This window comes from Balearica regulorum, chromosome 1 (genome assembly GCF_011004875.1).
Source record: "Balearica regulorum gibbericeps isolate bBalReg1 chromosome 1, bBalReg1.pri, whole genome shotgun sequence".
In the NCBI taxonomy this organism is placed as follows: domain Eukaryota; kingdom Metazoa; phylum Chordata; class Aves; order Gruiformes; family Gruidae; genus Balearica; species Balearica regulorum.
In genome coordinates, this window is record NC_046184.1 from 127,695,098 (window position 1) to 127,719,493 (window position 24,396).

The window sequence follows — 24,396 nt, forward strand, 5'->3', positions numbered from 1 at the left end:
AACATGTTGCCTAAGGTTTCTGTGCTGGTAATTTATTTTTTTTTTTTGGTGGGGGGTGGTTGTTTCTGACTCACACAACTGATTTCAATATAGGGGACTATGGATGAAGACTATATCCTTGGTAGAATTATGCAGCACTAGAGGTGCAGAATACACTTGGGAGCTAGGTAGAACAACAAGAACCTAGCAGGCACGCTCCATACACATACCCCCATGCTTCTTTCTTAAAACAACAGAAATACCTTAAGCTTCTGGCTACATTTTCTATTTCATGAGCATTTCTTCTCCCAGCTCACAATGGCTTTGTAATCTGTAGCACTTAGCAGACCACGGTGTAAGAGCAAAAAACCATTTGGCCTGTTGGCCCCACCAAGCAAAGCTGTTCCAGACCTTCGGCTCAAACCTGTATCATCACGAGTGAGCCTGTTTTCGTCATCCTACTTGTGTTTTCCCGCTTTTTCCTGAATATGGAGGGACTTGAGGAAATGTAATTTCTAATCCAGTCCTTGAAACTGAATATATCACTGAAAAGCAGAATGCGGTACTGCAGGTGTTTGATCCGTATATCTGAGCAAGTTAAAGCATACATCTGTGATACTTAGAGAGGGTGCTCCGTTGTTTAATATGCATCAGTGTATACTAATGCCTCATGTAAAAAACATTAATGAAAATGTGTCTGAAAGATAACGTGCAAGAATAAACTGACAGCTGACATCAATTTTTTATGGTATTTTAATACCAAGTTAATGCATTTCTCAAGTAAGAATTTATAAATCTGGTAATTTATAGAAAAAAATAAATCACAGCTTCACAAAAAGCTAACTTTCAACAGTTTGTCCCCTCCCCCCCAACACACAGTTTACAATATATTTCAACTATGTTGGTAGAAAGTTAACAAGTGGTGTGAAATTCTTAAAAAATATTTGCAACAGCAATTGAAAATAAAATAATGATTTTTACTCAGTGAAAAAGTAATAGGGCTTGTGTTTCCCAGTAAAAGATAAGTCAGAAAAGCAGCAAAAAACCCTCCCCTCCTACTTACTACGTGCTACCTTTCCCCCCGCCACATACATCACTGGCAAAGGCAACACTTCCACATTAATCATTCCCGGGTTCAGTACTTCGGTCGTTTTGGCAAGAAGTCACACTCAGAAGTCCAGAGTTCGAGGTGTGTGCTGCCCTGGCCCTGTGTGCTCCAAAGGCTGCTGTTAGTTCCGTTCCTTGGGGTAAGGTGGGATCAGCAACGGCTCCCAGTAAAGGTAAGGACTATAAAGATTTTTCTATGGGTTCATTTTCATTTTTCACTCGTTCTTCACCTCTCCAAGACAAACTGGAAAAGCCAGAAATTTTTGTTGTCACACCTCACGTTTGAGCATTTATAGGAGATATGGGATTTGAATGATGTTGTATTTTCACCTGTGCACAAAAATCCCCCGCTGAATTTACACATGCAACCACAGGATGAAAAATGTTCCTTCTCTAACTTCTTACTTAAAAGTCACATTTTCAAAGGTCATTGCACTTGATAACAAAAGGCAATTAATATGCATTTGCTACTAAACACATCGTACAGACCTGAACTTCTGTGCAACCCATTGCTTCAGACACACAATATTTAACATCTTTTTAAAAACTAAGCCTCTAATTCTAGTTTAACAAAGAAAAACAAACTTTGTTAAAGACTACTTTTTTACAGACAAAAATCTTTATGAAAAAACGCACGCAAAACCCCGCTCCCTTTAACTCCTAGTGCATTTAAACGCATCTTTCAAATATCTCCATGTTGTTCCCACATTTAACCTCGCAATCATTCTATACTGATTGAATGACACTACACAAGAACACATTTTCTCTGACCTAATCAATAAGGCTGGCATTTGTCATGCTGTTGGTACAAACAGGAAAGCTGAAGGTTATTGCCTCCCTCCTTTACCTGTGGAGGACAAAAAGTTTCAAAGTGGACGCAACTCGGTCATCAACGCACATCGCCTGCAAATTCCAATGGCCTGTTTCAGGTGCCAAGTGCTTACGCTTCCATGCCAGGGTTTTGGGTTGTCCCAGCACATTTTGTGACAACTTGCTGTTAAAACTATGGACATGGAAACCAAATGGGAGATTTTGGTCCCTGAGATATACTGAACGAGATCAAGAACTAAAGTACTAATACTTAATTTGGAGCAGACCCTCTTTAAGGAAAACTAAGTTAGCTTCAACTTTCAAAAGTTTAACAAATAGTCACTAAAATATCCTTAAGCAGGATGACAGAAAATGTGCAGTATTGGTCAAGAAAAGTGCATTGTACAGAGTAGTTTTAAGAGTTACCGGTTGCTGAGGACCAAGAAGCTGTCCTGTCAGTAGCATGCTGTATCAAATTTGTCTTTCCAAACTAACACAAAAGCACAAGAACATGAGACATGGCCTTAACCAAAACATCTGGTTACCCCCATCTCTTTACAGGTACCGCTACAGGACTTCGCGTCTTACATACTTATAACGGGCAAACCGACTGCGTACGCCCGAAGCCAAACCAAACTTTTTAACTTTGTGATTGATCGTTTCGATAGTACTCCGCGGACCACATCAGCAACCTCTTCATTGCCAAGTTGGTGGCAATGTGTGTTACTGACAATACCTTTTGAGCTAGTGTTTAAAAGGTTTGTACCATTGAAGGTGTTTCAGACCAGTGGCCACTACAATAGAACATCTTTGGCAACCACAGACATATGATAGGTAATTCACAGCAGCTGGAAGAACTGTAAGATATTTACGAAGTTCTATAATGCATTATTAACTTTCTGCAGTGTGTCGTATAAAGTACCAAAGCTCCAAAAAGGATGGCTAAACATCTAACATTACCTCAGAAGTTGCAGGGTTTTGTTATACAAAGCTAGGGCTTGTGAAATTTTAGAGGATGATGTGAGATAGTCCACGCAAAGGCCTCCAGTGCAGTTGGGGTTGATGGGGAAGGGAGAAGAGTAATGAAGGGCTGAAGACTTAAGTTTCAGTGTACCACTGGGAGGTTACTCAGGGACTGGCAACAGATGGATTCATGAATGGATTTAGTCGCACAAGTAGTATAATCACATTGGTGGTGGAATATCTTCAGACAACAAAACAAAACAAAAAATCAGCTGCATCCAGAGAGTCCACTAAGTAGTCTCATTTACCAGTACCTTAAATAAGAAAGAAGGTGCATTAGTAACATAGAATTTACTCTAAAACATTAATAACACTCTATAACACAGCTGAGCTATAAAAGGAATTCAGTATAACCATCTTTTGTTTTCAGTTAATGCAATTATGAATGAGATGTGTCTTGTGACACCAGATAAGCCAGCACTTAAGTGTGTGGGATGTGCATATAGTAGGAGAGACCACACTATTATTAAGATGGGTAAATTTTTAACAAGTAGAAGAATTGAAGGAAAATACTCTAAGCTTATTTTTTTCTGAATATGGGCTCAGCTTTCAGAAATTTGGGAAATAGTGTTGCAACTATCTTGCAGAACTGCGTAGTGATCCCTATCTGTAAATTAGTATGCAATTTGGCAGTAACTATCACAACACAAGAAACTAAAAAGGAAAAACAGAATCTTAAAAAAACCCCCAACAGGTATTTAAGTAGGAAGAATACAGTATTACTATCAGCACTGACACCTTATTCTGTGAGAATAAAGTCAAATAACTTTATACCCCAGATGTCACGTATGATACCATACATAGCCAACCCCCACTTACACCTCACTTGAGAGGTGCCACTTCAAGCATGCAAAGGCATTTCTTTAAATTTGAGTCTAATAAAATATAGTATCGCTTAACTTCCACTCCCCAAAAAAGTACAGCTAGAGAATATGTTGAAGTCTCTCAGATGTCCACTTCCAAAACTAGTGTGCAACACTTAACAGAATCTTAGCATAAGGACTCCAGTTGCTGCATGCAACTTGTTTTAATAGTGAAATAAAGCAAAATATTGGCCCTTTCTCCCCTGGGAGAGAAGAATAATGATCATAAAATAAGGTACAAGTAATTGACCTGATTTTGATGAAATTATGAAATGATATCATGAAATAATACAGTATTGTTCTTTATACTGAGTCATCAGGTGCTGCATGAAAATGCAGTTAGTTTAGCAGTTCTGTAACTGGGTTTTTGCCATGTTAGTGTTCTCTATTCTGCCACAGTGGATTTTTCCTTCACGTTTCAGTAGTTGTAAAATCATGGCCCTGCCCTACAGAGACATGTTCAACAACAGTACTGTTGCCATGCAAGACTTACTGCTGTTTCAGCACATGAAGGATGAATTCAATCCTCAGTAGATTCAATCCTCAAACCTACTACACTGATGACTGCGTTGGAGTTCCAGAGTTTCATTAAAAGATAAAATGTAACAAATTAATTAATGGAGTTCCTGTACTGAATTAGAAGGAAAGTCCCGTCAGCTTGTTCTGGCTTTTAAAAGCAAAAGGATATTTCCCAGAGTAAATGTCTAAGGGGGAAGCAGCCCTGCTCCAATCAGCAGCACAAATTCTATATATCATGTTCTACCCTTACACACAGCTGAGCAAAACTACAACCTGGACATCATTTTAAAAACAAGTAAGAGTTGGAAATTTCTTACAACTTCTCCTGTCCCCAAGCTTACCAATATATATAACAATATATTGGTATATATAGTAACTATATATATGTAGTAACAGTAACTATATCAATAGTTACTGTTAGATGAAAACAAGGGCAAAAATAGGTTCTGAAGGCCAGAGTGAGTTGAGATGAATGTTTTCCACTTGTGGGTCAGAAAGGCACTGACAAGCTTAGGGAAGGGAGAAAAAAAATCTTTTTTTTTTAATGAGTTCCAGCAGTGCAAGTTTAGATATTTATATGCAGGTTACTGATTAGTTGTTTTTAAAAGGCAATAAACCCAGAATTTAAGTTGCTTATCATTGATCATCATATTATTTCAGGTATCCTCCATGTGGTGAAGAACCTGACCTGGAATTAATATTCAAGTTGCTTAGTTCAGCTTGTTAAAAATTTACCCACTTATTTACAGCTGGTTTTATTTTATTCATCATAATCAAAATTGTTCTCATTCACAGATACATTCCAGAGTTAGTAAATCAAGGTCAATCCATTTGCTCAATTAGATTTTTGCCTAGAATTTGTTTAGTTTGATTTTAGTTCTCCTACAAGCTCAGTCTCTTCCATGCAAGAAAAATTACAATTCAATAGTTAATTCAGGCTGAATGAGTAGAAACAAAATACAAACGCATCATCACAGGAGCATGCTAGAGTCCTCAATTGTCTGTTTAATTAACACCACCCGCCCATCCCGCCAAAACCAAAACAAAGAAAGAAAACTAAACAACCACCCCAAAAAAGCTTACTAAGCAGCAGCAATGGCTGTACTGTAGAATTTTTTTTCTGAATGAAATTATGAAACACAACAACAAAGAACAAATGACATCAGCATATAAACTTCTTTTTCTTACCATATCTTAATGAAATATCTTACTCTGGCATAAGTAACTAACACTGTCATCCATATTAAGAACTTTCTTTTAAAATAAAACATATATTAATAGGTTGAAGATGCACCTTCATTGCATATGCACACAGTCCCTTTCCCCAGTTTTGCAGATAGGCCTTTTAGGGTCTCTTCTCTTTACACAAAATGAATTCACTTATCCATCAAGAGTAAACTACAAAAAGAATATTCTATAGATTTAGTAGATGAAGATTTCTAACCATACAATAGTTCCAAGGGGACCAGAAAAATGAAAGGGGTGCATGAAGCCTTTCAGGGACAGAAGCAAAGTCTTCACTTTATTTAAACAAGATCCTCCAAGTAATTTTAAATGTTATGAGAAGAAATACAGGATAAAGGATGGAACCTTATTCTAACTGCAATGCACGCTGTAATGAAGGCAATGCCAAACTCTGCTAGGCTGCTCCAATCTATATCCCTTTTATAAACTGTGTACAGTCTGCATAGCTAGACAAAGGGAAGGGAGACTTCAAGGTGCCATGTGCATCTAACAACTAAGAATTTCATGGCACATGAGGATGAATTCGAGATGGCATTCTCTTGGTTCCCTTAGGTACCATATGTCTAATTCACACCCTCAAACACTCGTGTGCATGAACAACAAAAAGCATCGGTCATTTTTGCTAAAAATAAACAGATGGAATACAAAAAAACAGACACTTAAACTAGTGTAGATAGATAGCTTTTAAAAAGTGATCTAGTTCAAACAATAACTAACCTGAGACGTACTTTGCTCCGATTAACATTATCATGCTACTCATAATAAAAAAACCCAAAGGCAGACTACAGAAGATACTAGTGTCACCTGATGTCATCCAGAGGAGGGTGTTTCCAGTCAAGCAAATCAAAAGAGAAATATATATATAAATTGCAATATATGTGTTAAAAATCATACGAACAGCAAAAAGTAACAAATGTAGTGACATTTGCAGAAAAACTAAAAAAGATTATGCATAACCCCCACAATAATTCAAAACAGGCTCTCAATGTAAGAGTTCAAATCCAAATTCCACTGTTGTTAGCACTATCTAGGTTGAGCCCATTTCTAGTATTTTCAATCATCTTAAATACTCCTAGCAGGCAGAAGATAAAGTTTCAAAGCAAGAAGGAAAATAAATTTCCACTCCCAGTGTTAAACTAGATAATCACTGAGGGTAAGTTTTGATAAACATATCCCTTTTCACATGAGCTGAAGAACAAGATCTAGTTTTATTTCTGCAAGGCAGAATTTTCTATCCTTCAAAAGGAAATAAAGATATATAAGTAAGATATGCATCAAGCACTTGGGATTTTAGGATACACAACTGAGAGTTTAGATGTAAGGCTACTAAACCCTAATGGACAATACTGCAGTGAATCTTGTTACTCATGCTAAGTTACCTATTTTCCTTCCAAATAGCCTTGATAGAACTGTTTGCATAACCATGGTGTTAAATAAAATACTTAAACCAACATATAGGATGGTAAAAGGAAAATTTGAGTTTTCAAGACAAGTTAAGACACTTCATGCATCCTGAGGGCTGCAACTGTGGGAGGAGTTTACATTTTGAGGATTCTTTACTTAATACTTTTCATTCTAGTAGTTTTTCCAACAAAAGGGAAATTAAATGAAGATAAGGCCCATAAATGATGTATTGTAGGATGATTCAGGACAAAAACCTATCCTGAAATAGTGCTGAAACAAATTAAAATTATAGATCATAGAAGACTGCAGATTTTATTTAATTAAAACCTCACAGATGAAAAAGCCCTCTATTTCAAAAGAAAGATTTTGTTCAGTTCCTCAAAAATGATCGTATATTCTCTGTGTGTGAACAACAGGTCTGTGCAATTCTTCACTTTATGATAACTTCTTGGTCTTAGCCCTTGTGGGTCAAACAGATTTTGATGTGGCTACCAATTCCTCCTTCCTACACAGCAAATAATAAAGACAAGATAGCAAGAAAAATCACAGGATGAAATTTTTCTCCTTTGCAACATGAGGTTATAGTATAAGAAAGTTTACGAAGTCCCTGCACTGTCTTAGAATTGTGCTGTATCTCTTCTTCTAGGTAAGAATTTTTTATTTTGTAAACCAATACTATTCTGCAAAACCTGCAGTTAGCCTTGATTTCATGTCCTCTGTTTTTAGAGCCCTACAAGATATTGCTTGTGCCCTCCTCTCAAGAGCAAGACCTATCTATCTATTTTCCTGCTTTGTTTCCACAGTGGTTTTAAGTAATAATTTTTAAATCATTGGCATAGTAGATGCCAACGGAGATGGTATGAACAGAAAGGGACACCAAACTCAAGATTAACTACCTATGCTAACTGGCTAATTAATAAATTTGACCTGCATTAATTTCTGGATTACCATTTGAAGGAGCTTCAGATGTCTCCCAGCCCATAGATTTCATTACAGCTTTCTTCCATCTGGCATAGCGAAATTCACTTTCTGAAATTGAGAAATCAGCAAACAGAAAAGCCTCTTAATGCATATGAATACAACTATAAGTATTTAAGAAGCAAAGGCTACAATATTAACTTTCTATTCTTTTGTGCAGTATAGTTTGTCTGCACAGAACAAGTATTATAAAATGCTGTTTTGAACAAAAGAACCAAACCAAACCAACCCAAAACCCCACAGTTATACACAATAAGGAGAAATGAACCTTAAAAACAATTTTCTGCATGTTCACCAGTAAGAATATTTACAAGTAGGACAAAATGAAGCAATTGTTATTCATGTAGAAGTCCTTCAATGTTGAAATTTCTGTCTTGAAGTAGGGGTTATAGCTGTAATCAGAATCAAAATGGTAGGATAAAATGCTGTACCAAAAATTAAGAAATAATTGAAAAGACAAAAATGCATTTGTCTTGCACATGGATTAATTATGTCAAGTACATACTTTCCATCTCTAGAAGCACTCAATAACTGATGAAGAAGATAGTTAGCTAAAAAATAATGACTAATTTAGGCTTTTTAAAGCCAAAAGAAAAGTCTCCCAAAACCAGTCAGTCTGTCCTTTCTACTTATGTGAAAACTCACAAATGCACAGGAGCTTTAGGAATCATCTTTCTCAGTAAACACCTTTCAAGATTTCTTTAATTTTACTTGCTATAAATCAAAAGCTACTAACTGCAATGCCCAGTGCCAAACTTCTTTCAAAAAGAAGAAAGGAAAAAACCCAACGCATTCCCTTGTGGAGTTATGTTGTTATAAACATTTTCCAATCTTACTAGTCACTAAATGGACAAAACAGCAAATGAAATGCTGTTTTCTCTAAACAAACTTTTCTCTAAACCAAACACTACAAAGCTGATCTTCAAGATCTCTGATGATATTCATATATAGCTGTTTTTATACAGTAGGTTAGACTGGAACAAAGAATAAACCTGATCTGTTGGACGTAAAATATTGAGTTTGCAATTTCTTAGATAATATGAAAGGGTTTTACCCTCCGGGTTGATCTGTGGTTCAAATCGTTCACATGTCACTGCTGTCAAATCTCCAGGATTCAGACTCCAAATTCCAACTCCTTCTGCAGCTCCTGCTGCCATAGCAGCTCCTAGAGCTGTTGTTTCAGGCATTGATGGCTTTACTAAAGTAAATCACAGAGAAGGCCATGATGATTTTTAATGAAAGTCACCTTGATGACAACAGAACTGAAGATTTACATATATATCTAGAATGATATATATTTTTCTACAACTGCGATATGCTTCCTTTAAGTTTACCAACTGCAAACCTCATTTTATTGCCATTCACATATTATGAGGCGAACCACCTATGAGTCATCCAAGCCTTTGAAATATTTCAGATCACTACTTCCTTCAAGCCTGAATCATACAACTGACCATTTTCATACCACATGCAGAGCTACTGATCTCAAACATGAGTTTCCTTAGAATACTTCTGTTAATAATATACTATTTTTTTGTCTTCTCCCTCCCTTCCTCCCTCCCCAAAGCTGTGATCACTGGCTAAGTTATCAGTCTTGTTCCCATGCTCTAGATATTGTGTTATTAAAAGCATTTCTATTTAGAAAAGGCATCTTGAAAGAGGCTACACACCTGTTCTTACTAGCTTGTTTGCCTTCCACAGACCCTACAGAAGACCATCCCATCCCCAAGATGTCAATGGCAAATCTGTTCCACTAACTGTAGAACTGCCTGCCTCTGTGCTTCAGGCAGAGGATCCTTTAAAATCTGATTTTATTGATCATATTGTTTCATCTGCTAACTATGCATCTGCACTGATAGTATGAGCCTTGTGTATTATGTATTATTAAAGGCAAGCTATAATATCTCTAGAGTTAAAAACTTTCCACTGAAATCAAAGGTTTGTGCAGGCAAAGGGAACAGAAAAAAGGGTATTTGCTATTTGCTGAAATCCAAGAGCAAAACATGAGCAGTGGAGGTGCAAAGCTCTGATTTATCTCTGAGCAAGAGTCTCAGGACCAACATGTTGCAGGAGAGTGTTAATTTCACTGATTTTTAAGATTGTTAGATGCTTAGAAATGGATATGACAATTTTAAAGTTCAATACCATCACAGTGCTGTAATATTTCAACACAAGAAAAAAGTCGGTGATTCTCTATGAAAGTGAATCTCAAAACTGGATGCAAGATCTAAAAACATTCTCTGTAAAACCCCCAACATTCTCAAGCAGTAGCAAAAGACAAAAACCAACAACAAAGCAAGCCATCCAATCATCAGCCATTATAAACCGATGTTGTTTTCAGCTTTAAAAAGAAAACAGGAGTTGTAATTTCATCTTACCTACTGGAATACAGAGAATGTCTGATTGGAGTTGCATGAGGACTTTATTATTGGTCATTCCTCCATCTACTTGTAACTGATTTAGTGGTATCCCACAGTCCTTGTTTATGGCATCTAAAATCTTAAGTAAGAGTAATATATGTTATGATTTAATTGCAGAGAAAGCCATCATACTCTCTGAATGTAAAATACTGATAATTCAGCATTTGCTGAAGAGTCTTAAGTAGATAATTCCCCTTCCTTATACATCAAGAGAGCAAAACAGAGGTAGTGACAACACAATTTTGTTTAATATACAGCAAATGCATTCTATTTATTACAGAAGTCCTAGCATAGGAGATGTTTCTCTGATGCTCTATATCTAGCCTATGTGTTGCTTATATGGTCTGAGAGGAAGAATTTTCAAGAAAAGCTGATGACAACTACAACATTTATCACAGCTAACAAAGGAAGAAGTAATACTAAACAGAGTCATTTAGCTGATTACAGTTTCTCTAGATACTTTCTTTAAAACGTTTGAACTGGCAATCTGGAAGACACTTCAATAGGAATTGCTGAACATTGAACTGTTTTGAAAGAGCAGATTCTTGAAATATTTTCAATTAATTGTTGAAAATTGAGAATTTTACATTACACAAGATAGACTGCAAAAATAAACTATTAGTGTAATTTTTTGTAAAATTATGTTTCCTTCTTTTGGGCACAGTGAATAGCTGAAAATAAATGAAGAGTGTTAAAGTGTTTGCAAGGGATAATTGAGTGGAGTATTTAATTCACTGATACCTATCAATATGCTTTTTACAAGGTTTCCTAAAAATGTAAGATTTGCCTCAAACCTTAGCTACTGGTTATACCATGGCATTATCCTACAAGTATCTATTAAACGCAGAATTGTGGGTTTTCTAGGGTTTTGTAAAAGCAGCCAATTAAGTCTTGTTTACATTTTTTTAAGGTTAGTGCATAATTTTTGTTGACAAAGTTAGGCATTAACTAGTGCAGAATGATTTTCTTTTTTGTAATTTTTCAATTTATTTGAATAAAAAAGAGGTGTGCTTTTCGCAGCTTTAAATGACAAAGTAACATAGACCATGAAAAAGACCAAAACTACAAGGCATTCTGTGCTGTTCTGTAGTTCACAAAATATCCAGTTATACAATCCTTACTGGGAAAAGCCAACATATTCTTTAAAAAAAAGAACAAAAAACTTTTAGGTTTGTAAGGTAGTAAAAAATATATAGAGATGAGATGTCCAGTGAATTCTACTTGTTCCCAGAAAGTAAGTCAGCAAGGTCTCTTATCAGGAAATCTTTAAAGGAACTAAAATAACCGATGCAGGATAAATAATGGCTAAAAATTAGAAGGTAAGAGTAACAGGCCATTTTTCATGGTGGCAGCATTTGTCCATGGGCCTGCACTGTTCAATACATTACAAATAACCTGGAAAAGAGGATTTATATCACAGCAGCAAAGTTTGCTGTCCGTACTAAGCTAGTACTGTTCCCCACCACTTACTTCCTTCACATGTATCATTTTACATTTGTCTATGCTGATTTCACCTACTTTTTTACCATTCAGAACTTCAGCACTGCCTCATAATCTCAGCTTTACATACACATACTGTTTCCTCCAATAGTGGCTTTGTTTACCACTGTGCAAGAGCATGTTGGATCATACTATGTACTCAGCAGAGATTAAAAAAATGAAAAGAATGCTAGAAATCAGGAAGGGATGAAGGAACAAAGCAAATCATGATCATGCTGCTGCTCTCTCCATTGTACTGAGGTTGGATGAAGATCAAGGTGTCCAAGTATGTAAGTTTTGTCTAATGACAGCATTGTACAGCTCTTAGAAGTGAAAAATTGTTTATTCTTCCATAATGCCTTCTGGAAGAAAAAAATGTAACAAGTGTCATCTGTCTGCACAAGGAAGGAGCTTTTTGGATAACAAGGAACAGAGACTTAGAAGGATTGAATGGCACAATAAAACAAGCAAAAACTCCAATGAACATGAAATTCGAGGATTTTCCTGAAGGATGCAAAAGACTTCCATTTTAACTGGAATTAAAACAAAAGAACTTTGTTTCTGACAAGACAGAACTAACAATGTATCTTTAAAAAAGGTACATATATTTTATCTGTGTCACTAGGCCTTAATCTTCATTTAAATGTGTCCAGAGACCTGATCTGGCACTCCTGTCATAGTGATAAAAGCACACTGACTAAAGCATGAGGAAGTATTAGATTTGTTCAAACAGTTAACTTCACCCTCACTCAGTTCGAAAGATTTATTCCCCTCCCTCCTACTCCCAGCCACATGCCCTGTCTCTTGTTCTGACATTTGCTACACTCCGCTGTGAGGCAGCTGAGGTCATTAATCCAGCAGAAAAATAGCCCAGCAAAAAGAGGGATAATTTTCTGCTGGAAAGTTCATTGAGTTGTCACGTGACAGGGAATGGATGGGAGGAGGGATAAGGAAAGAGAGGAGCAGACAGAAAACTAGACTATCGGTTCAGTTCCCTCTAACTTTACCCTGACTTCTAGTACCAGAATTAGAGATATATACTACCTCCAAGCTCCTTCATGACTTTCTGAGGACTCAGAGGCTGTTAGCACAGGTTCGAAAGCAGATGTCTGGGTGAAATTTCTGGCTGTCTTTTTCCACATGAGTACTTTTTACTCTATTCTATGTCACTACAGAAACAGCAAGCTGCTTTCCTCCTCTCACACAGTTTTAGCTGGGTGTTACTTTAAAACTCAGTATGTTTAAATAACAGCAGTTTTAAAACATGCAATCAAATTAAGGTTTGACTGTCACCCTTTGGGGTCTAGGGATTTCATTTTCTCCTGGATTTGTATGGAACACAGGGAGCATAAATTGATAGTAGATTGTGACATAAAGATTCTAATGCTGAGAACATACTGATATCAACCCCTTTGATTTGGTTGGAGGATACATTTCTTCTGTGAGAATTCAGGTTTGCTGTTGCACAAAGCCAGCTAAGGCAATACAAAATGTAATGGGCAGGAAGTGAATCCAGATTTCCCTTGATATGTTTGCTGCTGTCTTGCTTTAACTCATTTTTCTTCAGAAGCAACACAAGCCATCTCTGTCATAGCAGACAATATAAAATGTAGTCTCCTACACTAATGCAACCTTTTAGTTATGGCACTGGCCTTGTTATTTTAATGTTTCTATGTTCTGCCTCTCAAAATAGTCACAAAATAAGTTCACCTTATTTTAAGTGCTGATAAAAAGCAGCATTGTCACTCCAAAATAATGTACCGCCCACCCACATCATTGTAGCTAAGCCCACAGGAACAATTTTTCAACATTAGCACCAAGTAAAGAGAAGAATAGCATCCAAGTACAATATAAAGTGTATAATTAATCTTCGTTAAATCTTTTCAATCTTCGCTCTTTCTGAAGAGCTACAGTCCCTGTTATCATACTAATTTACAATGAATTTAGGACCCAGTTTGCCTTTACCTCTCGTGTTTGAAAGCAGACCGCTTCTAGCGCAGCAAAGGCGATGTGTTTTTTATTTGTAAACTGAGTAAGGCCACAGATAATACTGTTGAGAAAAGAAAAAAACACAAAAAATTGCAGTTAGGACATAGTTCTTTACCAGACATACACCGTTATTTCAGACCTAGGCCTTCTAATTCAAAGCTCAGTCAGTTCCATTGTATGAGGACTGCTTTTTAATATTAAAAAGCTTGTTTCTCTTTAAACTCTCTCATTCTTGTTTTTCTGACAAACATGCTTTCAGTGTCCAATCAATACAATTGCCATGAATTAAAATTTTATTGCCAATCTCATGCAATTGGGTGCATATTCACCTATACACACACACACACAAATCCTACTCTTCCTTTAAGAAAAGGAAATTATGACTGAGGCTGATTTTTCTTTAAAAAATAATCACCTATCACTAAAATCTTAAAAAATTCTCTAGTGCTTTCAGTTCTTAAAGAAAAGCCCAGCTGGCTCAGTGCTGTGCTTTATATGCTTAAAAGTTGCATTAGTTGCTTCTGCACCTTCAAAGAGATTTTTGGATATGGAAATTATGCTACATCTAACCATGAGTAAGCTGAATTCTGCCAACGTACTCTGAAGTGCAGAACAAATAATCATCCTTTCATACTATTTCAACATCTGAGGAATAGTAGCATACTACACAGAAATGCCGCTGTATTTGGTGCTGGATACATGCAAGTTTAAAGATATTAAAGGACATTTTTAGTTGTTGCTATTCCAAAGATCAGCTTTTAACAGTTAAAAAGTTAAGCACTGTGATCTGAAAAACTGTAAAAATATCTAACTCAAAGATTTTTTTCTTCCTTATGTACAAAAAGTATCTAAATTCTAAAGATTCAACTACTCAAAACCTTGGGAACTATATATTATTTAAGATTTCTTTTCTCACTTTAGGAAAGCTATTTTATATTTAAATTTGTTATGTTTCTGTGACTCCCATGGCATGTTGTGATTCCAGCAACTGTAGGCAAGCTCACAATAGACAAATAGGTGGTAATTGTTTGAACTAGTAATTCTAACTAGTACCACCTAGTTAGATTTTAACAACCAGGAAACGGACTGGAAGGAGAGGAGAAAAGAGTGTTCAATAGACTGGAAAGAAAGCTGGACATAAGGGGAAGGAGAGGGAGGAGAATTGGGGAGGAATTAAGTAGCCTGTATCATTTCAGATAGTGAATGGAGCAGCCATGGGAAACTGAGCTAAAAAACCCCAAACTAATCAGCACTAAGTTCTTCACTTTCTACTTCTGTAGCCTGACAGCTCAGAGGTATGCAGACCTCCTCTTTCTCTTTAGTGAGATGAAAATCCTTTCAGAACCAGAAATGTATGAAGAAAAAAAGCTGACCCCATTAGCAGCAAGAATGATAGAACTATCTTTTATTTGTCCTCCAAAATACACAACTCAGCCCAAATATTTTCCCTGCCCCCTTTTTTTTGGAGGAGGAGGGGAGAGGAGTGTGAGTAGCTGAGCTAGCTAATCTTCCTTTTTCTCCTAGTAGCAGTTGCTGTTTTGAACTGATTAAATACAAAAGGGAAACACAGTAGGTGCTTGAAGATACCACAGAGAATGATGTATCCAGACGGAACAAAAAGAACAATTTCACATACCTGGAAGGACAAGTGATAGTATTTGTAAAATCATCTCTTTGTAAATGCAGTATTTAGTCAGATCCTTACCCCCTTGCACTGGGTTCCCAGTATGGTGCATACAGTCCTGAAAATGCTGGCACAAAGTAGCAGCCATAAGAAGTTCCCACTTCCGCGGCCAGTTTTTCTAATGCACACACACAAACAGTCTTCACTTAGCTTTCCACAACTGTACCAACACTTAAATATGACATTTAAAAGTGTTATTATTTAAATAGGGAAAACATTCAGAATATGTTAGGTAGCTACAAAAATAATCAAGCCACATACAATTAGAAAATACAACTAACTCTGACACTCTGCTCCTCATTAACTAGCTGTCTATTTGCAACAATATGAATGGAAGATGGGGCACAGGGAATTGTGGGAAATGTAAAATGAAAAATCAAAACCAAAAAGCAAAATCATGTACTTAATATTCTGACCTAGATTCTGTAAGGTTTTCAAAGGGTATACTGTAGGTAAAGAATACAACCTTCAAAGCAGTTCAAAAGGTCACACTTGCATTTAAGTCAAGGCAAGCAAATGAAACTGGATCAAGACCAAAGGGAGTTAAGAACTAAATTCCCATTAATTTCAAATGGATTTAGAGTTCTAAATTCTCAGCTTACATATATAATCATAAGGCCAGCTAGAAGGAAATCTGAAGTTTCTTAATATCTGAGTAGTAACTTTGGATATCTGAACTCCCCAATATTAAAATATCTGTAATTTTTAAAATTATATTAAAACACCTAGATCTGCAAAGGAAGTAATGCTAAGGTGCAGCTCCTTCCTATAACAAGAAAGGAAAGGGTTTTTTCCCTGCTTTTGTAAATTTCTTCTGTTTGCATTCTTCAGAGAAGCATAGCAATAGAGAAAAGAAGTAGGAAAACTTATTCAAAAAGTCTTTTTAAAATGGTTCTTTCATACAGACTCCACTTAAAAAAAGGAGTGAAGGGAGAAGGAAGGACATGTTCAGGGAAACAGAAAGAGATGATGAAGACCCACATGACTTTAACAACACTGACAAGATTAAAGTTCTTGAAACTCAAACCTTCCAAAGGTCTAAACTTGTGAAGCCAAGAGTTACTGCAGTGTTTCAACAGCTGGCTAATTCACATGACAGTACTTTATATTCTTCTGTATGATCTGCGAAGCTTTCTTACAGAAAAACAGACTGACATTTGAAGTTTTTGCTTATTCTTTGAAGCTTTACATAAAATTTGAATTCTAAATTTTTCCACCTTTGAATAAGATATCGAATTATTAAAAATATGTAACACTGCTTTTTAATCCTAAATCTCATTAAACCAGTCACTTTCAGACTGTTACACTTGCATGTTTCTGACATTATCTTCTTTTTCAAAGTTCGATACATTCCTAGTTTCTACAATGTCACACACCAGCTTCTTTCAGTTCAGCTCAAGCAGAAAACACCCGCTACCCCAATGCTAAAGGATTACTGTATTCTTAGCCAAAACAGATTACCATCCTCCGCAATTCCTTTACGAGGCAGCTTTGCAAACTGAGGTCCCTAACTCAATGGACATGAAGCCTTCTACATAAATCGTTGCATTTAGAATAGAATCATAGAATGGTTTGGGTTGGAAGGTACCTCAAAGATCATCCAGTTCCAACCCCCCTGCTGCGGGCAGGGACACCCTCCACTAGACCACATTGCCCAAAGCCTCATTTGTAGGGCCTCAGGTTCTCATGTTTATGATGGGAATGAATATGTAGGTTTAGGATCAAATATGCTCTCATTTCTGTAATAGAGACTTAAATACTCTTGGCTCTGGAAAATTCAATATTGTATGAAACCAGGAAATATACTGTAAGTACAGTATCTTCCTGAATATCAGTTTGCTGCAGAAACTACTAAAAAGTACAGACTGCAATAGAACAAAGCTGACAAAGGGTTTCAAAGTCTGTATTGATATGCTCTATGAAATACATCTGTCAATTAACAGTGATTTCATGGATGCAAAACGAATTGTTCAAACAACAAAATATACACATCTTCCAGCTTTTCTTTACTCGAATATTTTGAGCTTTCATTCAACATTAGAGACATCAAGACATTGGAAAAGAAAACTTAAAAAAGTGAACAGCTCCAAATCGTGAATACTCACCAACTTCCTGTGAAGTCTTAACGATACCTAGATTGTCCCTCAGCCAACGAACAACAGCACCAGCAATTGCAACAGATCCCTGAAGGAAACAAAATCACTGTAACATTAGGAGACAACAACTGGTAGCTTTGTGTGTCTTTTTACAAGACTGGAGAGGAGGGGTAGCTGGGGCCTCCAATTGCAGGCTTACAGTCACAGCTTAAAGCACTCCCAAGAACGCTCACAACCAAACCACAAGTCTCTTGGCAGCTGGAGACTGGCATGTAAATATGGCAGACTGTTACACAGGCTTCATGTAGAAAAGGTGCATATTGCATGATTTTTTCCCATGGGCGAGGAGTTACCATGAAATTTCCTAAGCAGTCATCTTGTCTCTCTAATTTAGGTCTTCTCCTGCATATAAAGTTACAAGGTCCAGTAGCCTCAACCTTCTTTTGCGGCTAACTTAAGAATTTTATGCTTTGATTTAAAAAAACAAGATTGATTATGTCTAGAGTCTAAATACAGACAGACAGAAAATTCAAGTGTTTGCATTTGCCAGCAAAATTGCTCTGTTGCCTCAGCAAATGGCCCTGAATGGTTCCATCATATTATAAACGAATGACATGGCTCCCATCTCATTCCAAAGTCCAAATGGAATTCTCTACAAGACAGTCTCAAGTCTACTAGACTAACTTTAAGTAAAATGGGAGCAGCATTATATTTTCATTCAAAGCTATTGCTGGAAGGAGCAGGGCGTGTTTTCTAACCAACTAGCTATCACAAGATATGGGTTTGATTAAAAGGCTGAATCCACATTTTTTGTCTCTCTGGAAAGTGTCTTAACCAGCAGATTGTAGATGATACATGGATATAGGAGAAAGGACACTTGATATCTTCTGTTGAAGCCATTTCTTCAGACAATATCATTAAAGACGTGGAGATAAGGAAGAAGCAAAGTACACATGCACGTGTTTTAGCATGCAGAAACACAAATCACTCTCAAGACGGTTCCAGTTCTTGCTGTATGAACGTGGGTTAAAAATAAAACAAACCTCTCGCACACCCGCACAAAATGAAAGCCCCAAAGTTTGCCAGAACATAGCAAATGCAAGATCAACTTTCCTTAGGGAAGAAAAAGGAAATGAACACAGCCTCCCACATCCTAGTAAAGTACTGTAAGCCACAAACTATTCTCCCAGTGACAAAAATCCTGTGGTTTGTCTTCATCTGTTTCACATGGAAAACACAGGCTGTCTACAAAAGCTCAATGGCAGCAGAGAATTCAGTACGCGTGTTTCGAGAATAACTATTACATCAAGCCCGCTAAGCAACATAGATGGAAGAATAATTATTCTGTTATTCTTGATGAAGGTTTGGTGCCAAATAGGTGCTCAGCTGATCTGTGCTTCAGAAGCAGAGCTTTAGAACAATGAACCCTTAAGTTAAGTAAAAATCTAATTTTCTACAGAATTTGGATGCCCTCCTTACTGAGGAAGTAAATTCTGGAAGTAGGCACCTAAATCTTAGTAGGTAAAAAAAGTTCAATTGTTAGAGGATTCTTGTCCCAGAAATTTGATTCAGTTTTTTAAAAGTTACAGGTAAAATCCATTAGAATGAAATAAAAACAAAAAAAAAATTTAGTTATGACTTTTATTATGAGAGGATAACTGAAACACTAGTGCTTTTCCCCCTCTTTTTTTAAACCAAATTTTTGTATTAAAAAAATGTTTTATTTATTTATAACATTTATGAAAGATTTGAAAGACTGTGTAACAGAAAAATGTTTTAGCCATCATGACCTGAAAATATAAATGATGCAATGTAGAAATATTTTTATTGGATTATGTGATATAGATTGGAGATAAGGATAACCAAAACCACACATAAGCCTTGAGGCACACAAGCTGTAACATAAAACTATTTTGATTTCCATGCAACTGAAGACAACATAAGGATACTAGAAAACAAGTAAATAACAACATGTATCCCTACAAAAAGGAAGAAATTACTGGACTTACCTCTAGTGCATAAAAAACAGGTTTGTCTCTGCCCAGTTTGTAAGCTATTGTGGTTAGAAGACCATGCTCAGAAAACACAGACTAAACGGGGAAAGGGGAAAGAAAAGGTAAAGCATGAACAGAGGTAGAAAATATTTAAATAAAACCACTTGAATTATAATAAACAAGAGACAAAACCTTCACTGGAAAAAAAAGAAAGACAAAATGTTTAAACAAAGTAAATTATCAGTCACTCTAAATAAACACCTAAGATAGAACCCTCAGATCGCTGGTCTTAATTCTCATTTCTACAAGCTGCCTCAGATCTTTCCAGCCTCCTTATAGCAAAGAATTGGGGGCCTTTAGAAGGAGATGTGAATGAGAAGAAAGCCAAAGCTTTGCATTATTTATTCAATTACAACTACAAAGAAACAATGGGAGAAAATGAAGGGCAGAAATAAAATAGCCAAGACAAGGAGAAAAGCATGTGGTTAAGTAACACAACTCAGCACTTCTAGGTGAGGTTAAGAAACATATACAAGGAAAGAGCAAGAAACTTGCTATGAAAAGTTCTTTTTGGAAACTTAAGGAGCTATGAAATGGAGTCTTACTGAAACACCTTGAACAAATTATTACTTTCTATCAGATTTCAGTATGTGCTTTTCCTTACCTCTGGCAATGTAACTGTTAATAAGTTTAAGAAATATGTAATATATAGTTGTACTCAAGAACTTTAAATATAGATTGTTAAAAAAAAAAAGTGAACAACTGAAAAATATAACTGACCTTCTGACCTGTATTGCACAGCAAGAAACATCCTGTTCCGTACCTAGCATGAAAGCAAAGGAAAGTTAAAACCAGGATGTTTAAAGGATAACCTGTTACTGCAGTTCATGAATCCATGACTCCCCTGTGGAGAATCAAGACACCACTTTTTGCCCCTTGAAGGTTATGTTACCATTAACTGATGATAAAACCATCCTCAAAAAGTTGTTTTAAATGCAGCATGCAGCTGAAAAATCCAGTCCCATGCCTCTCTCTCTGGCTGTTTCTTGTATACTACTTGATCAAGGAGCAGATATGGCTGAAAACCAAGTGTGAATTCTCTTTGGTGGCAGTGTTTACCTACTTCAATTTAAGCTGATTATGAAAGCTACTTTATAAAATAAATATTTCACAATATTAAATTCAAGCTTTTAAAGGGGAAAATTTAGGAACCTTTGTTCCTGTCACACAGAGGGTTTTCTTTAAACATATTTAGTTCAAAAATTTCTAAAAATGGCATTTTTCTCATTCGAAGACCACATCACATATATGTGTGCATACACATACACATAAGGACACAGTTTAATAAAAGGAGCACAAAATACTTACAATCCACTCTAACTTATTCCAAGAAATTATGAGTTCCCTACCTTTTTAATACCCTGAAAATTTACAGCTTAAAATAGTACTGAGATAGTCTTCAGTTATATTTGGAGAGAAAAGGGGTAAAGCAATAACACAAACAGATTAAAAAATATCTCACTTTTACCTTTTGGTTTAGCTGTTGTTTTTCTGGTTCGTTGTTTTTTTTTTTTCAAAAGGTCTTTTGTGTTATAAAAATATTTTGTGACAATATTATTTAGAATCATGCTCGCTTTACTAAAATAGAAGGCCACTGACCATTAAATTTGTGTATAAATATAAAAGATAAAGTGAAGGTTAATTAGCAACAAGTATAGATTAATGTGTAATTAAATCTGTGAAAGACCCATACTGGGTATATATCTGCATGCTCAGTCAAGCACATGGTTGTAAATGGAACAGTAAGTCATTTAAGCAGAGAGCTTTTCCTCACATGAATGTTTGATTACACCAGTTGCCTGATTTAACTGATCGGCTATTTTAAACAAGGCATACTAAGAGGCTGAGAAATAGAAAAAAACCAAAATGTAAAATTCTCCACACTGAGCTAGACACAAGAGCAAAACAAAGCACTGCAACTGAAATAAACCTTTCCCATCTAGCAATGCTGTGGATTTTTTGTCATTCAAGTCTGTGCAATCTAACTCACACAGCCTGTATTTCTTTAACTTTAGGTCACAATTTAAATGATACTGCAACTGTTTTACTCTGTGTTTTTGAGAATTTAAAAACTAAAAAACTCCTGTCACACAGATACTTCCTCACAGTGACTTTGTTCCAAAATATATCTCAATAATCATGTAACTTTAATGTCTTCACTATTTTATATACAAGTAAGGATGCTGTGTAGTTTGTAGGTCAACATAGTCAAAAGGTAGAGCTGTAGTTATGCGGTAACTACAGAAGCACCTGGCAGTTAGCTTGAAAGAGAACATAATACTAAATTCAAACAGAGCACTGTGTTTATCTTACAACTTTCATAATAACTTACGTATTTTTTGCCTGCCCATCTTGAAAACACATTTGCCCAACAAGAGCAGCAGATTGGTCACCCAAGCACTGAAAAGAGAGAGAGAGAGATTTATTTGTATTTTAGCAAATGTCTGCACATGAATCACATACATGAAAAAGTAACATGAACAGATATATTTAACTATAGCTCAAGTCTATTAGGAGCATGCAGGTAACTGAAAGTGAGGAAAAATCTGTAGAGATGACCTGTGCTTTTTACTACTTTTTCCTTTGTAAGAACTGCAAATGAAATGTGTTGTGCTACTTATGGTGAACAATTCAAAGAAACCAAAATTAAAATTTAGTATCTTTATGCATGTTGTATTGGAAGAAAGCTGAGAATCTGCCCAATATTCCTGGCTTATGTATATACTGAACTCCTTTTATATATAAAGCAGAGCTTGCTTCCAGTTTGTAATGTTACTCCTAAGTTTCCAAAGACATTACACATATGCATTAAAGCTGTCAGCTGTATTTCCACAGCCAGTCCTTAACTTAATAATGAAGAATCCAGTCAATTAATAATTCAGGTTCAAAAGTTTACTTCATGTTTAACATGAAGTAAAAACCCATCGTTTTTATTTGTAGCAGGATTCACTCATCTTAAAGCTCTTTCCAGTGAAGATACATTCATGCAGTATCAGGTTCTCATGCCACAATCTGAGTTGAAGTAGGACTTACCCCAGAAATTGGTACACCTGTCAAAGCTCCAGACTTCTGATTTGCAAAAAGAGAGGGAAAAAAGCTCTAAATTAGTTTTCCATGACTATAATTTAAGGCAATGGAAAAGAAACTAAACTTCTAATGCTCAAAGGAAAACAAAGAAGGGTCACATAAGCACATGGTTCAGTTCAGGTGTACATTAGACTTCAGCTTAATGCATTAGACTTTAGCTCACACTTAAACCACTATAAAATAGAGAGCAGGAAATTCAGAGCTATACTTTATGTCACCTCAATAGTTTTTAACATAAATTTTGTTGAAATCGTAGTGTACAGAAAATTAGGTTCAATGTAACCTCTGCAGTCAGCGTCAAGTGTAAAATGCAAAAGTGTAAAAATGGTAAAGTGACTAGAAAAAAAGTGATTGTGATGACACACTAAGCAAAGACAGATGCCTCATGTTAAGATACAGCATTTTATGTCTCACATAGAATTTCTTCCAAACACTACCATGTAGTTTTTCAGTTGCATTCTTCTAGTAAGTACCATAAGAAATTTATATCCTGACTATTTTTACTTCTTTCTTGAAATTATTTCTTTGTGCAATTGTGAAAATGCATATTCAGTGAAGCCATGCAAGTGCATTTCCAATCTGAATGTTTTTTCTTTAATTTTCATTTTAATTAACTGGATTTATGGTAAATGAGTTTATAAATGCACTAAGAAATCCCTGCATCAATCTGATGTTTCACTATAATAGAATGAATATTTGTAAACAGAATGTCTCACTTTTCTCATTTATAAAATGAGACGGCCAACATTTATTAGCCAATAACTGTATTTTTTTACTTCACTATAAAAAGAAATATTCAACAGCCTGCAAATTAAGGCAAACATATACATCAAGATTACATTTTAAAAACAACTTTGGCATGAACTCTAATTGTAATATCTCAAATTTGGAAATACCTGCCAAATTTGGTCTAGAAAGTGTGCTTTTACTAATCCTTAAACCAATGGAAATGCACAGCATCTGAAGAGAATGGATAAGCCTAATGGAAGCCTCTACTCACCAGGCTAGGACAGATTTTCTACAGTCAGCAAAAGAAAGAAAAAGAAACAAAATGGAAGGAAAGGGGAAGAGAAACAAAAGTTCACATTTGAAGTGACCAAGTATTCTGCTTCAGTTGCCAGGTAGTATCTTTTTCCATTTACCTTGCTCATTCAGCTTAATACAACTCACTCTCATCTGACCTTCACATTAATAAAAGTCAGCAAAGACTTCTAATGGCATGTCCATTAACAGATTAGCAAAAATACTTACATTTCAGGCAAGTTAGAGTTATATCTTAAATAAAAATCTCATAACTTCTCTTCATTACAAAATATCTGTATGTTCTTAGTAAACAACAGGGCAAACTACCAGGAAAAAGAATGCAAAATCACAACATCCAGTTTATCCAATTCTGAAGCTTTTAAGAATAAATTAGATGCCACTGTATCAGAAGAGTTGGTGCTGCATCAAAGTAAACTGGAAACCTCAGCCCCATGATAATAATTAATGATTTATTTCTAAGTAATATTCACAGCTGCACTGGAAGCAGTGTGATTAAAAAGACATCACAATATTCCAAAATATTTTTTTTACTGAGTGCTACATAAACATACACAGCATGAGGAGTTTATTTTTCAAAAAGAAGGCAATCTAAGGTGTCACTTACGATTTTCCAGT

The 24,396-nt window shown here is 35.9% G+C and overlaps 1 protein-coding gene across 8 annotated transcripts in view; it reads right to left on the minus strand.

Moving 5' to 3' along the window:
- Window positions 1–714: 714 nt before the first annotated feature.
- GK (glycerol kinase) overlaps window positions 715–24,396 on the minus strand; it is a 38,057-nt gene continuing 14,375 nt past the window's right edge. Inside the window, exons 9-21 of one of the 8 annotated variants that reach the window (XM_075774707.1) lie at window positions 23,738–23,755; window positions 22,684–22,719; window positions 21,983–22,050; window positions 20,371–20,413; window positions 19,606–19,686; window positions 17,606–17,684; window positions 15,522–15,618; window positions 13,793–13,877; window positions 10,307–10,427; window positions 8,983–9,126; window positions 7,899–7,979; window positions 4,276–4,346; window positions 715–3,173 (exon numbers count right to left, since the gene is read on the minus strand). In XM_075774707.1, coding sequence (XP_075630822.1) covers window positions 4,303–4,346; window positions 7,899–7,979; window positions 8,983–9,126; window positions 10,307–10,427; window positions 13,793–13,877; window positions 15,522–15,618; window positions 17,606–17,684; window positions 19,606–19,686; window positions 20,371–20,413; window positions 21,983–22,050; window positions 22,684–22,719; window positions 23,738–23,755 — 897 coding nt within the window. In that variant the 3' untranslated portion in view covers window positions 715–3,173; window positions 4,276–4,302. Of the gene's footprint in view, window positions 3,174–4,275; window positions 4,347–6,258; window positions 6,351–7,298; window positions 7,456–7,898; window positions 7,980–8,982; window positions 9,127–10,306; window positions 10,428–13,792; window positions 13,878–15,521; window positions 15,619–17,605; window positions 17,685–19,605; window positions 19,687–20,370; window positions 20,414–21,982; window positions 22,051–22,683; window positions 22,720–23,737; window positions 23,756–24,396 lie in introns of those variants that run through there. The other 7 variants (XM_075774682.1, XM_075774690.1, XM_075774718.1 and 4 more) reach the window with 7 other exon arrangements.